The sequence below is a fragment of the Halichoerus grypus genome, chromosome 4 (genome assembly GCF_964656455.1).
Source record: "Halichoerus grypus chromosome 4, mHalGry1.hap1.1, whole genome shotgun sequence".
Classification (NCBI taxonomy): Eukaryota; Metazoa; Chordata; class Mammalia; order Carnivora; family Phocidae; genus Halichoerus; species Halichoerus grypus.
The window spans coordinates 61,079,042-61,097,409 of NC_135715.1; the positions used below are offsets into that span (position 1 = coordinate 61,079,042).

At 36.9% G+C, this 18,368-nt stretch overlaps 1 protein-coding gene across 1 annotated transcript in view; it reads right to left on the bottom strand.

Annotated features, from left to right (window-relative positions):
* Positions 1-2,618: 2,618 nt before the first annotated feature.
* Positions 2,619-18,368, bottom strand: part of NEK5 (NIMA related kinase 5) — a 54,334-nt gene continuing 38,584 nt past the window's right edge. The window contains exons 19-23 of the mRNA XM_078069956.1: positions 17,219-17,347; positions 16,023-16,160; positions 11,377-11,482; positions 3,039-3,328; positions 2,619-2,644 (exon numbers count right to left, since the gene is read on the bottom strand). Of these exons, the coding sequence (XP_077926082.1) occupies positions 3,061-3,328; positions 11,377-11,482; positions 16,023-16,160; positions 17,219-17,347 (641 nt within the window). The 3' untranslated portion in view covers positions 2,619-2,644; positions 3,039-3,060. The remainder of the gene's footprint in view (positions 2,645-3,038; positions 3,329-11,376; positions 11,483-16,022; positions 16,161-17,218; positions 17,348-18,368) is intronic.

Here is an 18,368-nt window from a genome sequence, read left to right on the forward strand (position 1 = left end):
GATACAAAATGTGTTTGTATCTGTGGTATAAAGTGATTTTCATTATCGTGGATACTTTCCCCCATATGTACATTTGCACCCCCATGCAGTCTCCCAATGCTGAATTATTACCTACTACTAATATTTCTAAATTTCTAAGCTCCACATGCTAGGAAGGAAGGAAGGGAGGGAGGGAGGAAGGAATGAAGGGAGGGAGAAAGGGAGGAAGGGAGGAAGGGGGGAAGGAGGGAGGGAGGGAGGGAAGGAAAAAAAAAAAGAAAAGGAAGGAAAGAAGAAAGAAAAAGGAGGGAGGAAGGAAGAAAGGAAAGGAAAAAAAGGAAGGAGGAAGGAAGAGAAAGAGGGAGGAAGGAAAGAAGGAAAAGAGGGAGGGAGGGAGGAAGGAAAGAAGAGGGAGGGAGAGAGAGAGAAAGAAAAGAAAGAAAAATAAGGAAGGGAGGGAGGGAGGGAAAGAATTCAAAGGTAAAACAAAATTGTCTTGCCTCTGATACCCAAGAAAAATAGGTTGCCAGGTTTAATAGACATTTTTCTTTTAACGAATATTTCAGACCTACAAAACACTGCAGAGCTTCATACACTTTATTTTAATAATTTTCAGGGGTTTTTACAAAGTCATAGACAAAAGTATAAGTGGTCAGTGTAATTATAAATGTTTCAGAATACTTGTGTTTTAATTATGTAAATGTACCTAGACTCCAGGACTATAATATAATAGAGCGTCTGCTAAATCTTTCAACAGATTTGGGTACAACAAAAAAAGTTATCCACAACAAGAAGTTATGCAAATTACTAGAATCAATTTATGCCCTTGTAATTTTCCCTACCTCTCCTACTGTTCCTCAGCTGATTTTTCTCCTCTGTCCCCACCCTAATTCTAAGGCCACCCTTGGCTTTAAAGAAGCATCAGTTCTAATACTTGAGTGCTTCACGCTCACTTGGACTACATGTGTTATAAGACTTAGAAGGGAAGTTAAGAGTTGATACACCATTTAAAGAATGATCAGTTTGGTAGCTATGATACAGTTACCAAGATGCATAATTTTTAATAAAATCTATTCTAAAAACACATGCAAGTCTGATTAATAGTTTCAACTTGACACATGCTGCTAAACCTAAACCCAGAATAAAGTAATCAATTGTGCCTCAAGAACATGATTTATGTAATGGTGTACATAAGATGGGTAAGGTAAATTAGGGGCTGAAGTTGGTTGAAAAACCTTGCAGATATGTGTACTTATCACAATGAATACTTCCTACTTTACAGCAAAGAACTCAATCTTAGAATGAACGTTAGCTAGAGACTTTAGCCAAGCATCTTGTCATTGGAGCAGACTCAATGACCTTAAACATTGACCTTAAACATTAATTCTCCGCTCTGCCCCGCCCCCCCATATAACTGAATGGTCTTTGGATCTTTGGGATTTTCAGGAACCATGTTTCATTTTCCATGCATTCAAATACTGCTTAATATTTGTTTAGCACACCAACAGATTTAGTATGTCTGAACCACATAATGTTCTGAAAGTAAATTAAACATGTATACATTGACCACTAAAGGACTCCTAAAATTAATGATGCTCCAATCTCTCAGGGTCATGTGTTACCAAGGTTGACATTAACACAGTGGTGAGAAATTTTTAAATATTCTCAGCCTCATGATGTGACCATGCTGAGCACTCTCCCGAAAAGAGTAGATTATAACCCAATACACCAAGTTGAAAGAACAGTACCTCCAACATCACCAGGAAAATACAGGCATAAAAGACAAATCATGTGGGATGCATCCCTGATACTTTCCCCACATTTAATAAAATTATATCAAATGTAAACACTAAGCAGACCTCGAAATAATCTGACCAACCCTTCCTCATCTTTGTTTTCTTAGCTCAGCAATGGATCAATGTGCAATTTTAGTTGTATTTTTATTACAGAGCATATATCTTAGGCAGAATTCTACCACTTAGAAATGTAACCACTCCATCCTTCATAGCAACAACACAATAAATCAACAAATATCTGGTAAACTCCAGGCACAGGTTCAATACTGGGATTGTTTAATGGGGCACCCTGCCAAGCACCATATGTAAAAAGACCAGCATAAAATACAAGGACCAGTAGTGTCCCTGCCTTTAAGAAGTTTATAATCTACACATTTGAAGCTATTAGAAATTAATTCAATAAAACATAGTAAAATGATTACTTGGTGCCTAATTAACATGACATGCCTTGATCCTCTCTTTGCTCAGTTAACCTACTCCCTTAAGTGTCAATATCTGCTTCAAAAAAGTGTATTCAATAGAAGACATTTCAAAGTCACGGTTTTCTAAAATGGTAGATTCATTACTCTAAATGAATTAGTTTTCCATCCTTGTCTTAAAAAGTTATCAAACTTAGTTAAAACAACACACATTTATTATCTTACAGTTCTGTAGGTCAGAAGTCTAAAGCTAAAATCAAGATGTCAGCAGGACTGTGTTCCTTCTGCAGGCTTCTGGGGAAGTCCATTGTCTGGCCTTTCCCAGCGTCTAGAGGCTGCCTGCATTCCTTGGCTTGTGGCCCCTTCCTCCGTCTTCAAAGCCAGTAGCCCCAGGCTGAGCCCCTCTCACGCTGACATCTTCTGGGTCCTCTCTTCTGCCTCTCTCTTCCACTGTTAAACAGCCCTGTGATTACATCGGGTCCACCTGGATAATCAAAAAAAACCTTCCCCTATTTGAAGGTCAGCTGATTAGCAGCCTTAATTTCACCTGCAACCTTAATTCCCCTTCGCCATGTAACAATATATTCACATTGTTGGGTGTATTGCGGGGGGAGGGTGGCAGGAAGAGAGAAACATTACTCTGTCTGCCTATCACATATATTGTCCGAAAGATTTCTTGATAGAAATTTTAAAGTAAAATATTAATTTCTACACTCAAATTGGTCAGTCTCAAGGTCTAAATTGGTATAAAAATTAATAAATCCCTGGGATTGCTAGAAAACTCTTACAAAATGAATGTTTATGACTTGTGCCCAGATACTACAGTTAATAGATACTGACTTACCACTTACGAAAAAGTACAATAATCACACTTGTATATTTTGATGGGTTGTTGATGTTTCTCGGTTTTCATCAGCAATGCATACTTTGTCATTAGCTCGAATAGAAATATTCTCTAAACCTTCATTTAATTCTGCATATTTCTGGGTGCCTATCCCCTCTCCTCCGAACTTTTCAGCACCCTTAGTGAAACCAGGAGCCTCTTCTCTTTTTTCTTCCTCTTTGGAAGTAGCAAGTTTTTCCAGGGATTCTACTACTTCGTTTCTCAACTCATCTTCAGATTCTTCAAAATTCCTGGAAATAAGAGGTAAAAATCAACTTTATGATATCAAAACAATGAAAAATAGATATGAAAAGTAGTTTCCCTTCTCACTTAAGCAATTTAATAGTTGCATTTTCACCCAGGTAATGAATTATTTATTATATCAGCTTGGCTTTCCAGACTGATTAAAAAAAAAAAAAAGCCATTATTGGGATAATCAGTATTCTGTTTACTTGGACCTGTGTTCAACAACCTTTATGATATTTATTAATACCCATCTACTCTTAAAAGGAGAGGAAGAGAGAAGAGGAAAAAAAGAATAAAACAGCTGCCAAAAAGTGAGCCCTTATCATACACCAGTGACTGCCCTGACACACTTTACACATAACTATATTTCATCTAATACAACACTCTGAGGTAGACATTCTCACCATCAATTTATAAAGAAGCTGAGGCTCAGAGAGGTTAATAAAACTTGCCCAAGGTCTCACAGATACTGATTAGTAGGACTAGGAATTGAAATTGTATCTAAGACCTCAACATGGATATTCTTAGAAGGGAAGAAGGCAGGAGACCAAGAAAACCATCTCAATGATCCCTAATATTTACATGGCAGGTAAAGAGGCTGAGGAAGATCTGATAAGAGCCAAGAAAGTGTTCATCATGGACGCCAAGAAGGCAGAGAATTTCCAGATAGGGAGCAGCCAAATAAGAGGAAGACAGAAATGACAGTTGGACCTGGCAATTTCAAGGTAATAGATGACCTCTGCAAGAACATTTCAGCATGCTATGTGACAGGAACCATCATACAGGAGATCAAGAAAGCAGTAGGAAGTAAACTAGCAGTGACAAGGAGCTTAAACTCCTTTGAGGGGAGCCTGGATCTGAAAGGACAGTGTTAACTTGAGAAGATGAGGGCAACGATTTTTTGGTGTTTCTCAAGAAGGGACAGATTTCGGCATGTGTATATGCTGAGAGAAAGTAGCTAATAGAGAGACGTTAAAAATATAGGAGAAGGACAGTAATAGGAACACATTCTCTGAGAAAGGCTGGGATTCAGAGTACCTGTGCCAGGATGTGCTTTCAGCAGAAAGGGAGATGGTTTTTTGTCTGAGAAGGAAGACAGGGAAAGAGAAGGCAATGAGGACTCATGTGGATAGAGAGAAGTTATGGAACTAGACAAAACCATTCCACTTACAAACCACATACTATCTCTGTGAAGGAGGCATGGTCACATGACAAGAGTGAGGTGGATGGGGGTGAGTATGCAGGGTAGAGGGTTTGGAAGGAAGCAAACCAGGCATAGGATTGCCAGATACCACAGAGGACCTCACTAAAATTGGAGATCATAAATTTGGGGTGGACCAGCAATTAGAGCTCCCAATTTGTTAAGCTATCATTCTTGAGGTATGTGCTTACATGAGATCATCCCTTTGCCTTCATTCCTCTGTAGTTTAAAGTATGATGTGTCTAGGTGTGAATTTATTTTCATCGTTCCTACTTGGTTATTGTTTTACTTCCGAGATGCCACAATTTATGGCTTTCAATGATTATAAAAAGTTCACAGCTATAATTGCTTTGAATATTGCTTTTCTCCAATTCTCTTCTTCTGGAACTCCTTGTAGATGTATGTTGGACCTTCATGACTCTTAACTCCTCTTTCACATTTAATATCATTTTTTACTTCAGGTCTACTTGCAGTTATTAATTCCCTCAACAACTGTACCTATTCTGTTTTTAAACTGTCATTTGATTTCTATTAGTAGATTTTTTTCACTTTTTTAAGTTCTATTTGGTTAATTACCAGATCTTCCTGCTCCTTTCTGATAGATCTGCTTTTTTCTTATGTTTCCATTCTTTACTTTGATTAAATAATTTTAAATGTACAATTTAAATTATTATATAAACATTAAATATTCATAGGATAATTGTATTATCTGAAGTTCTTTATGGTCTAATTCAGCTATTTGTTGTGCTTGCTATCTCTCATAGTGGATTCTATTTTTAGTTGTGAACTCATGTTCAGCAGTGCCTTAGTGAGAAAATTCAGTGTAGCCTGGATTGAGGTTATATCCCTCCAGGATGTTTCATATTTATTTCTTCTAGAGATCCCAGAGTATTATGATTTCTTACTATCAATTTTAATGTTGATTTATCAAAATACATGTTTCCAGACCATCCAAGTGTTGTAAATTCTAAACCCAAGTGAAGGCAAATCTATGGTTATAAATTTCTCAGGAAGAATTCTTCTCCTAGAGATTGGGCCAAAACAGACAAGCCATATTACTGAGATTTTTTTCTAGATCACCCTTGCACTGAAGTGTAACTCTTCAATGGCTCCAGCTAGCAAGAATGGAGGAGAACACACCGAAGAAAGCAAAATCTGACAGATATGCAGGAGGTGCACAGAGACAGAAAGGGAAGGAAGGAAATTTAAAAACAAAACATGAAACTTCTAAAACAAAATGATCCTGTAAACTAAAATTCCAAAACACGTGAATAAATCTGATGATAAGAGAAGGATAGGCAAAAAGAAATTTTTTTTTAAGTTGGACCAGAAACTAAGTCTAGATGGAATTATTTTTATGGAGGATTTTGATAACACTCTTAAAGTAAGTATGCTCAAAAAGGTAAATTAAAAAACAGCATCCATTTTAAAATGTCTTCAAATTAGGGGAAATAATTATGCAATACTGAAACAAGAACATATAAAAATATGAACAAATATAAATCTTAGACAGGAGATACATAATCATTTAAATTAAAAACTTAATAGATGATACCCAGATAGGTTTGAAAATAGTATTCAAGAATTCACCTAGAATGGAACAAAGAGATGAATAAAAAATATGAAAGTACAATTAGTTGTTATTGGGGACAGATTGAGAAGCTCCAAAACATATCTATTTGGAGGACCAAAATGGACAGAATAAGAAAAGCAACACTTGGAAAAATAATGGGTAAAAATTTTCCAGAACTAAAGACAGTCATGGGTTCTCAGAAGAAAGTGAGCCAAGCAGGATAAAAGAGAAGTCCAGACCCAGACATACATACAACAGTGAAACGTAAGAAAATAAAGATAAAAAGAACATTATGGATGTGCTGGGGAGAAAGTTAGCATATCTATAGAGGGAAAACAGCATTTTTCTCATCAACAATAATAAAGATCAGGAGAAAAATCATTGTCAAAATTGTATACCCAACTAAATTACAATTAAAACAATAAAACAATTTTGGATATGCAAACAATAAGAGTGTTTACCAGCCACTGACCTATCTTAAAGAATTATTAGAGGATATACAACAGCAAGAAAACTGAAACCAGAGGAAAAGCATAGACTAGGAAAAAACTATAGCAAGTTCAGAAAATGATAAACTACAATAGCAAATTGAGTTAAGTTTGAGAATATATATATATTATATATATATTATATAATATATATATAAAATAATGTTTTTTATTATTTTTTAAAGTTAAAATTGGATTACATGATTTGATGTCTCAGACTTATTATATATTATATATTATATATTATATATATTATATCACTTATATACTATATATATATACTATATACACTAAGTAATAAGTATATTACTTACATACTATATACACTATATATATTATATATATTATATATATACTATAAACTACAATAGCAAATTGAGTTAAGTTTGAGAATATATACATATTATATATATATAAAATAATATATATTTTTTAGTATTTTTTTAAAGTTAAAATTGGATTACATGATTTGATGTCTCAGACTTATATATTATATATTATATATATATTATATTACTTATATACTATATATATACTATATATACTAAGTAATAAATATATTACTTATATACTATATACACTATATATATTATATATATACTATATATAGTACATATATAGTATATACATATAGTATACATATACACTAATATATATATACTATATATTATATACTTATATATACTTATATACTTATATATACTTATAGACTTATAGACTTATATATATATATAAAATAATACATATTTTTTATTATTTTTTTAAAGTTAAAATTGGATTACATGATTTGATGTCTCAGACTTAGAATGTTCCAAACCTTAAAAAAAGGTATAGGGGCAGGGTGGTCAGTAAAGAACAATGCTGATCATTGTTAAGCTGTATGATGGATGCATGAGGGTTTGTTGTGCTGTGCTCTCTACTTTTACTATGTTTGAAGTTTTCCACAATAAAAAATGTTTTTAAAGTAAAATTATGACTCTAGATAACAATATCAGGATGGAAGGGTTTTAGTGGTTAGATGTGTTTGTCATATTTGGGAGGGAAAAAAGAACACTGAACAACTTCTGAATTTGTTAGAACAATCCATAGGAAGTACATAAAAACAAACTATTAAAAGAATAGAAATATAATCTGTATCTTCAAAACTAGTAGTGAGAAGACTAGAGTAATACAGAAAAGTTTGTTAATGTAACAAAAGGTTAGAAAAGAAGAGGGGAAGGAAATGACAAATGAAAGCAAACAGAGAACACAAAATCAAGCTAAACATAAAGCCCAAATATGTCACTAATTCTAATGACTTTTATTATACTAAACTAATTAGGAGGCAGAGGTTATTATAGGACAAGAAGCATATCAACCAGCTACATGCATTTTATAAGAAACACATTATAATGAAACTACACAGAAATGATGAAAATAAAATATCAGCAAAATACTAAAAAATAAAATAACTGAAAAGTTGGAATAGCAATGTCAGTATCCCAACAAAAAAGAATTTAAGGCAAACAGCTTTAATAGGGACAAAAATTACAATACATAATGTAAAAAGGGAGAGATACTCTACCAAACTGATATAACAATTATAAATTAGAACTTGGCTTCTACTTATTTCAAGTACATCAAAAGGAAATAGAAATATGAGAAGAAATAATCAAAGCCACAAACACAGTTGAAGATCTTAATGTACTTCCATCCAGAAGTGATAAAGGGGAAAAAAAAGCTATAGAGCAGTTTAACAAAAAAATGTTTTAAGCTTGATAATTATATAGAACATACATACCCCCAGAATAGTAAGAATATGCATATTTTCACGTACATGTGTAACAATCATAAAATTGACACTGTACTGAATAGCAAAGGGAGTCCCAATAAACTTTTTTAAATCACTAAAATTCAGATGATAGTCTCTGTCCAAAGTGCAAGTAAATTGGAATTTCCAATTTTAGAAGGTGAGTAAAAAATGCATTAGTCAGAAACTTCAAATTTTGACTCATACCATTAAGAAAATGAATAAGAAAACCCAGACAGTGAGAAAATATTGACAAAATAGAGATATCTAACAGAGAACTGGTAGCAAGGATATATAAATAATGCCTATGACTCAAAAACTACCAAGACACCACACACACCCATTAGATTGGCTAAACTTTTTTAAATTGACCATACCAAGTGTTGGTAAATATGTAGAGCAACTAGAACACTTAGGCACTGTTCATGGGGATATAAAATGGCACAACCACTTTGGGAAATAGCTTGGCAGTTTTTTTAAAAGCTAAACATTCACCTGCCACACAACTCAGTCGTTCTACTCCTATGGTTTTACTCATGAGAAATGAAATTTCTGTCCACACAAAGACATGTACATAAATATTCATAGCAGCTTTATTTATAATAGCCAAAAACTAGAAACAATCCAAACATCAATCAATAGGTGAATATGTAAATAAACTGTGGTATATCTATATAAGGAATACTACATAGCGATAAAAAGGAGTGACCTATCGATACATAGGACAATGTGGATGAATGTCAAAATTATTATCAAACAATAGGGTTTCCAGGGAGTTTAAGGGTGTTGTCCCTCAGAATCTAAGCAAAAGCTCAAGACAGAGAAGCACTTGTCTAAAAAAGATTTGTGGATCTGGTTTTTGTCTAATAAAGTGAATCCCAGTAAGATTTGCAGAGACCTACAAGATTTTCGAAAGAAATATATATGCAGAAACATAGCCAGCTTGGACCAAAAGGGACACGGACAATCCCAATTGAAAAGAGACTGCTGGACTCCAAAATTCTACTGACAGGAAGCAGCCTGAGAAAATTCTCTCCTCCCTTCCTTCCTTCCCTCCTTTATCCTAGAATCAACCTAGGCAGGTTGATTCTAATGTTCATATGGAAAAATAAACAAGCAAGACTAGATAGAAAAATACTGAAAAAGGAAAGCATTTAAGGGAACTAGCCCTCCAAAATAATAATTCATATTATAAACAATATGTTTATAATACAGTAATTACCCCAAAAAGAATAAGAATTGGATGCAAGTACATATAAAAATGTAGCATATCATAGAAATGGCATTTCAAATGGGTAGCAAAAATGAAGATTTTCAATAAATGGTGTTGGAATAAGTAAGGAGTTATTTGGAAAAAAGTAAAGTTGGAGTCACACTTTGCATTTTAATATGAGTGCAATTCAAGAGGAATAAATTATTTAACTAAATAAAAATTAAATCATAAAAGTACTAAAAAAAAATCCTGACATCATTTCTTATAATCGGTAAACCTAACTAGATAAAAATGAGAAATTTCTACATGGCACAAGCCACGATAAATAAAATCAAAAGGCAAACAAAAAACTGGGGAAAATATTCTAGAGTCATATTATAGATAAAAGATCAATTTCCCTAAAATGCAAAAGGTTCCCCAAATCAATACAATGTTAGTAGCCTAATTTTTTAAATGGCTAAGGCTATGAATAAATTGTCCCCAATGAGGAAATAAAGATGGTTCTTAAGCATATGGAAAGACAACCTTATTCAAAAAAGAAATGCTAATTAAAACTAACCTGAAACATCATTTTGAACCAATCAATTGTGCAACGATCCATGTTTGGTAACACACTAAGCAAGAAAATGTGCAAGAAGACAGGCACTTCCATACTCAGTCAATGGAAGCGTTCATAGGTGTAACCTCTGTGAAGGATAACTTGACAATATCCAGTTACAAACGTAAAAACTCTTCGACCTAATACTTGGCTTTCCTGGGAATTTAAACTGCATGTATATTACTATTTGTATATTATGATAGGTATTCAGGCTACAGTGGTAAGTGATAAAAGGAAGTTGCAGGATAGCATGTACGCTATGAAACTGTTTCTATAAAAAAAGAAAAAGAACACACACATACACAAGATCTACATATTGGCTTACAGTTTAATGGAATTCCTCAGGAGAAGTGTGCATAAGAGGCATATTCGATTGGTTGACTCTGGGAAGGGGAATTGTGTGGCTGAGGTAAAGAGATAGCAAGAAGACTATGAAAAGAGGGTAACTTCTGAATTTGAAGCCATGTGAGTATATTACCTATTTAAAAAGTAAATTATAAAATTTTTAAAATTCAAAGGACTCCAAATTTTAGAACTAATAAAAGACTTCAGTCAGGTTACAGGATACAACATCAATAGTGTTCTATATGCCAGTAGTCGCCAAGTTGAAACACAGTAAAAGAAAAACAACCCCATCAATAATGACAATAGCAACAACAACCAAGTTAAGTGGTATCTCTATTGTGAATAAAATTACAAAAATGCTGAAGGATATTTTAAAAGACATAAAGAGAAACAGAGCTATACTATATTCATGGATGTTCAGATTTATGATCATAAAGATGGCAAATCCTATAAATTAATCAACAAATGTAATGTCATTCTCAAAATCCTAACAAAGTTTTTCATGACCCTTTACAAGAAAATGCAAAGATGTATGTGGTAAGTAAAGGGCAACAACAGCTAAGATAATTTTGAAGAAAAAGATACGGAGGCGAGAAGCAGGTATGGGACTAGCCCTACCAGATACCAAAAGATATGGTAAAGGCACAGTAATTTAGGACAGCATATCACTCATGCAGAGGTAGGAAACAATGCCATTGGGAAAGAAAAGTGAGCCCAGAAACAAACCCTTGTGTGAGTAAAACTTGGTCTCCTCAGCTAGGTCTAAGACTATTGTCCATATCTCAGCAACAGCATTTTAACTCTCTACCAGTGCTCCATTCAAGTATCTGGACAGGACCTACTTACGTATCATCATCGTCAGATCTTGGTTGTTCCTCATCTACTTCAATGCCAGAGGCCATTTCCATATTCCCCTCATCTTCTTTAGGAAGCCATTGTTCTAATGTTCCCACTGTTAAAGAAATAACAGAGAGATTAAAGCCTCCCAGCCTATACACATGATGAGGGGTATATACCCCAAATCCTGTACTGGACATCAACCATGAAGGTAAAGCCTGTGAATTGTTTCCATTAAAACAGAGAATATGTCTGGTTTCTTCCTACATAACTTCAACCTTGGTGCAGTCAAGAGCGACGTCGAGACAGATTTTCTTAAAATCTCAAAAACTAAAAGAGTTCACAAAAGAATTAATAATGCTGGCTTCTGAAGTTGGCTTTAAAACTATGTCTACATAGTCTATGTCTAGCCTACTTTTGACTCCCACTTTGGGAATTTTGCTACACATGTCTATATTAGTTAGCTTTTCCAGAATAAACCACCACATAGCTTAGTGGTTTAAAACAGTAACCATTTATTGAGGTCACTATTCTGCCATTAGGCAGTTTGGGCTGGGCTTAGCTGGCTGGCTCTTCCTGTCTCGGTTGGACCCAGTCATGCACGTGCAGTCACTTGCCAGGCCAGCTGGAGGCTGGCTGGCCTACTGTGGCCTCTTGGGATGGCTTGTCTCTATTGTCCAAGTGGTCTCTCACAGCAGGGCCAAATGGAGCTAGTTGAGAGAGAAACAGGTTTCCAAAAAAAAAAAAAAAAGCAAAAGCTCCTTAAATACTCAGATTTGGCACACCACTGCTTCAATTCCATCCTCCTCATGCACACAAATCACAAAGGCCAGTTGAGATTCAAGGGGAGGGGGAAAAAGCCTTTTAATGGTGGAGGAGCTACGAAGTCATATTGCAAAGGGCAGGGATACAGGGAAGAGTGAAGGACTATGCTCATTTTGGTAACCTACCAGAATCTGCCTTGCCCACATGCACTCTGCAACCATCTGGTTCCTAGGGGGCTAAACCGTGTTTCACATTAGTCTCCAGGAAAAAAAATCCCTACCCTCTGCTAACAAGTGGGATTAGAAATAGGAACTTTTCTCCAAAGATGCAATTAAAAACAAAGTGTGGCTATTTTTTGTTTGTTTTTTGGTAAACTGACTATTCATGCACATACCTACAAGACGAAATTTTACCACGCTGTACTTAAATATTTACCTATTTTTAATCAATATGTGTCATCCCAAATCATAGCCTATATTATTTCCTACAGTGCATTATAAAATAAATGAATTGATTGATATATCTCATCTATGAGGTAGTCTGGCTAATTAATAGCAGCCTGAGTATTCCACTTGGTGTGGGAATCATAGTTTTTGTTTTCTTGTTTTAGGAAGACAATTTTAGGAGGCTTTTATTTTTTTGTTTAACAGGATAGAAGAAAGAATGAATAGCTAACTATAGAAATGTAAATCAGCTGTTATCTGGATGTGCATCTATGATGTTACCAGGGCAACTATGTGGCCTGAAAACTTACACAAGAAAAATGGAGGTTACCTTCCCACCAAGGATCCCCTTGGAGTGGTTAAACTATAAACAAAATTATTGACCTGAATTAATTATGCACACATTAAAAAAAAATACTTGTCCTTATCTCAAGAGTGTAGCTTTTACTAGTTAAAGTCATTGAAAAGGATTTTACAAAGTCTTGCTATTTTAAACTTAAAGTTAGGATAAATTAAATAGGTAGTTGATAAAGTTTCACTTTTTAATGGAATGCAGGGCTCGAAGCATGAAAGCAATTTATTTTCAAGGAGTTGGAAGTTTAAGCTAAACAGTGATGAAGGACATATGAATAATGCTTAAATGTATGACCATAGCTAATCCTTGAAAGCCTTTATAAACTGTGTCTATTATACTTGCAATCAAAGTTATTAAAACTTACACACACAGGAAGTCTTCATGAAAACTCTACACAGTCATAAGAATTATTTTTCACATTATAATTTCCCTTACCAACTTGATGGCAATACGAATATTGGTAATCACATGCCTCTGCATAAAGTAATACTAAAAACGTGCTATGGTTTTATGTTCATTCATAAAAACAATGGCCACCTGCTAAGTTCTAGGCACTAGGGAGAGAGAGACGAAACAGGGTGGTAATCAAGACAAAGCTCTCGTAAGCTTACAGTCTAATGGGGAAGAAAGATAATAAGAATCAGAAATTAAAGTGAAGCTTATTTTTATGATCAGAGAATTACAGTGTCTTGTGGGGTATTAAGCAGCAAAGCCAAACCTAGAGGATGCAAGGGAAACATGCTCAGATCTTTCTTAATCATTTAAAACTGAGGCTCCCCATCAGTGGGGACACAGGCAAGAGTCTGAGATCCAGGTTTTTCATAGCAATCACTAAAAATTGAAATAAACTCACTACTGCATCTTTTTATGACATGAATTTAAATGATAAATATAGTGATAAAATGTCACTATTTCATGCATTTAACAAATATTGGAGCATGAATGAGTTTGAGTGTGAGACTGAATATGAAATTGTCAGAAGCAGCTAACAGAAAAGGCAGGGAGAGAGTAGACAAACTTGAGGACTTCCTAGAATTTTTTGGATTAAAGAGAAGCATATTAATATAGTTACAGGGTCTTCCACTCACTCGTGCAAAAGAACACTTAAGGATCGATGTCATTCCAGACCCATTTACAAAGCCCCGTCGGGTAGTACAGGGAAAAGCAGGGAGAGAAGAGTACCTGCCCTTCACCACCTCACCACCCACCATGACACATAGTGACAGAAATGGGAGGAGGCTTGTCAGAGGGAAATCTTGCAGGAGCAATTATCCTGGCAAAAAGAGGCAGGCATTCTAATCCGAGGGAGGACTATCTGCTGGTGGAGAAATGCTAGCAAGCCTGGCATTGCGAGGGGCCACGCCAATCTTCAAGGTGCTCAGAGTCTGCAGAGAGACTGATTTTATCCTGAGGGTAAGAGGGCATCTTTTGCAGGATTTTAAGCTGAAAAGAGATTTGGTCCGTTTTAGGAGGATTATCCGGCAGGGGTGCAAAGGGTAGAGCTAAAGTAAGAAAAGATGACCAGGGACAGGAAGTCAAGAGGCCAACCACAGTTAGAGGCGGAGCTCAGCTGGGGCGGGAGGGGTGTCAGCACCGGGGCAGGCTGTAAAAGAAAACATCTGCACTCTGCTTTGAACGCACCTGTGGAGGCAAATTCCTATTTCCAATCTCACTTGACAGATAAGTTGCTCATATATGCCCAATGTAAAGCCATCCATGTAAAAATACAGCAAGCTCATGAATGAGTTAATCTGGCATGACAGACCAAATGAAGAGTTTTCTATGACTCTCTCCAAGAATCACAGGGACAAACGCAAGAAGAAACATCATAGCCACCAAGTATGTCCCCACCTCAGTGTCTTGATAACCTGGCCTGGGATCCCAGCCCTTGGCTTCCGGACCAAGCACAGTCAGCCCAAAGCTTCCTCCTTACCGCCTCCAGCCCCATCCTTAGGGACAAGGCTTTCATCTCAGGACAGAAGGGAAAGGAGTAAAGACAATACACTGCTTTTTGTAATTTGAAGGTACTGGAAAGAGAGTCTCAAGGGCAGTTTCTACCTTTCTCCCTCTCTCTCCTCTTAATTTTTCAGCAACAGCGTGATAACTGATAGAAGTCATAAGACCGAAGGGTTTCAAAGGACTTCGTATGCTCAGGGACTCTGGCCCCCTCTCCTGCTCCTAGATTTCAGTCCAACCGGTTTTCTTAGTGTCTGCCACAGGCCTGTGTATCTGCAAGTCCTCCCCACCCGATACATTCATTCTTCTGGACATTCTTGGAAGACGCAACTTTCACAAAGATTTCACGATTGTGAAGTTTAGGCTTCACAGGCTGGCAGACTCACTCTGGGGCAATCGTCAGGCACTTCTGTTACATTATCCTCAGGGTGGGACATATTTTTGTATTGTTCCTTTACTTTGTAAGTACTTATCAGCCTCCGTTACACCTAGGTTGTATCTCTGCCTCCTTGTCGCCTCAATCTTGCGTTCCTGAAACACGGGTCCCTAAGCGCGCACCTGTGCAGCTGCTCCTTTTCTATCCCTGCCTGCCTACGGCAACCTTCCTTGTAGCAGGGCACACCTGCACCTTCCGAAGACCAACTCCCCCTGTGACGTGAGTTCCCTCAAACTTTTGAAAAGGATGGCTGGCTTCCCATAAACACAAGCATCATCTTGCTAAAAGTCAGAGACAAAAAAAAAAAAACAACCCTCCCCCAAACCAAGAAACTCTACGATGATGTATTTTCACTGCCTATGGAATAGTAATTTGAGTCTGTTGAATAGCTGTCAGAAATATACCGTCAGGTAGAGCTAAGTAGTACCTGCTTACCTTCTACAAAGCCACTTGCCCTACTTATTTTCATCAGTTGTCAACTGATCCTATTAAAGAAAATTACCCCACTCTTCTGGGAAGCTCGAGGTTTGTTAGTGGCATCTGGAACAGGCTTGGACAAAGCGAATCAGCTTCCGAAGAGGCTCAGCCCTTTCCAGTTCTCTCTCCAGGCTGAAGGTATTTTTATCCCCTTTCCGCATTTACAGGTCTCTGACAAAATTCCTCAGGGGACTGGTTATGTTCTTAAAAATAAACTGCATACCCAATTCGCCTTCGTGGGCAGAAAACGAGCTACTTGTTAGACGTGCTGCAGCCAAAGCGCTCATTAAAGCTCCTGGCACTTCGTGCTGCCACCGTCTCCTATTTTCTGGAATGCCTTCGGTCACCGTCCTTTGGCCACCTGAGGAGGAGACAGTGTTACTGAAAATAAAAATACTTCATCTGACTTCTTATAAAATCACAAAACGTGAGAACCTTGGAGGTAACCTAATCCCACCCCTCGTGTTACCAGCAAGAAAACGGAGATAAAGTTTAGTGACTTATGTCACATGGCTAATGGGTATGAGAGTGACTTGCTTTGTCAACACTTCAGTGTGTTAAATTTTCTATTCTACTTGCTTATTTTAAATTGGTCTTATTGTCTCATTGGCTTACGGTGGATTAAATTGTTATGTTTGCAAGCCCCTTCTTGCAAGTTTGGGGGCTTCAGTGTTTCATAATGGTATAAACGTAAGTCAGTCCACACACTTATAAATGGCAGTGATTTACTTACATATTTCAATTTATAAAATGGGTATACATTTTAGCTCTCCCCCAGCCCCATGTTATCAAGAGAAACGTAGGAAATAAGTAATAAAAATCCTCACCACCTGTAAAAATAACACCCAGATGTTGCTGTGAACTTCTCTTGTGCAAAGACTATGCCAGAAGCTCAAATGTAAATGGAGGAATTTGGGTTGGAAATATCATCATATTCTTAACACTCTTAACATTTAAAATAGTACATTGGCTTACAAAGCAACTTTGTATGTGTTTTTGCACTGCTAACTCTAAACCTTGTGGGATAGTTATTATCTTAATTCGGATTTTATTCATGGAAAAAACCAACCCCTCCAAGGAATTCCAAGGAAGTGATTGGGCTAGCTTGGAAGGCAAGTCAAGCCAACTGCCCTTCTTTAGACAATCTCCTTCAACCACAAGGAAAGTGGGATTCTAGATCTTTCCTCCTTTATATTCTCATACCTGGAGTGGTCAGTTGTCTAGGATACTTAGCAGGCAAGTTTCTCAGGAGGTGAGGGAGATACCAAAACATTATCTTGGAAAGATATTTGATACCAAATCTATGGGGATTGTACTGAAAAGAGAACTATGGCGTCAGGGTGAGCGCGAGGAACACAGCTGCATCTGAGGCCTTGTCTCCCCGTGCTGGCAACTCAGACCGAATGAGTGTGGAGTCACCCCCGGGCACAGTGGTGCAGGTAGAGGTGATGTCACCTGCTGTCATCATCTCTAGCTCAGTCTGAGGAGCTGGCGCATCCCACCGTCTCCTGCTCTCTGCAGCGGCACCAGCATCTGGAATGAGCAACTCTGGGTACGAGAAAATAACTCATTAATTTAAAAGCAGTCAAAGTGCATCTCATTGCACCAAACAGTTCTTAGGAAAGGTGGAGGTAGTCCATCTGTGGGTACCCTCAAAAACAGAGAAATTACCACCTCATTCGAATATTGATTGTTACGGACTGAATGCTTGTGTCCAACCTCCCCCCAGATTCCTATGTTGAAACCTACAGCCCAACGTGCTGATATTGGGAGGTGGTGGGGGTCTTTGGGGGGTGATGAGGTCATGAGGGTGGAGCCCTGGGGAATGGGCTTAGTGCTCTTATAAAAGAGACCCCACAGAGCTCCTCACCCTTTCTGTTAAGTGAGGACATAACAAAAACATGGCAGTGGGCCCTCACCAGACACCAAATCTGTCAGCACTATGATCTTGGACTCTCCAGCTTCCAGAACTGTGAGAAATAAATGTTTGTTGTTTATAAGCCACAGAGTTAATGGCATTTTGTTATAGCGGACCAAACGGACTAAGACTAGATCATAACTTGCAAGACTGAAATTATAAACAGGCTTAAACATTGGTTTTTATTATTAACATTTGAGTGACTAGGTAATATATCTAAATGTAAACAAATATTAGTGACAAGAATGGACACATTCTTTGAGGCACCTCTGAGCATTTTACTTCAGTCAGTTTCCATAGAAATGCAATCAATTGTTATCTTTTTTTTAAGATTTATTTATTTATTTGAGAGACAGAGTGAGAGCGGGGTGGGGGGGAGTGTTGCGGTGTGGTAGAGGGAGAGGGAGAGAGAAACCCAAACAGACTCTACGCTGAGCACGGGGCTGGATCTCACGACCCTGAGGAAAGACCTGAGCCAGGAAACTAAGAGTCGGCCACTCAACTGACTGTGCCCCCGAGGCACCCCCAGTTCTGTCATCTTAATTTTGAAAAGCTTTTTCTTTTTCTTTATTACAATGTTTCATTACAGAAAATATGAAAATCAGGTAAGTAGAGGAAAATAAAAATCACCCATAATCTCACCATCTAGAG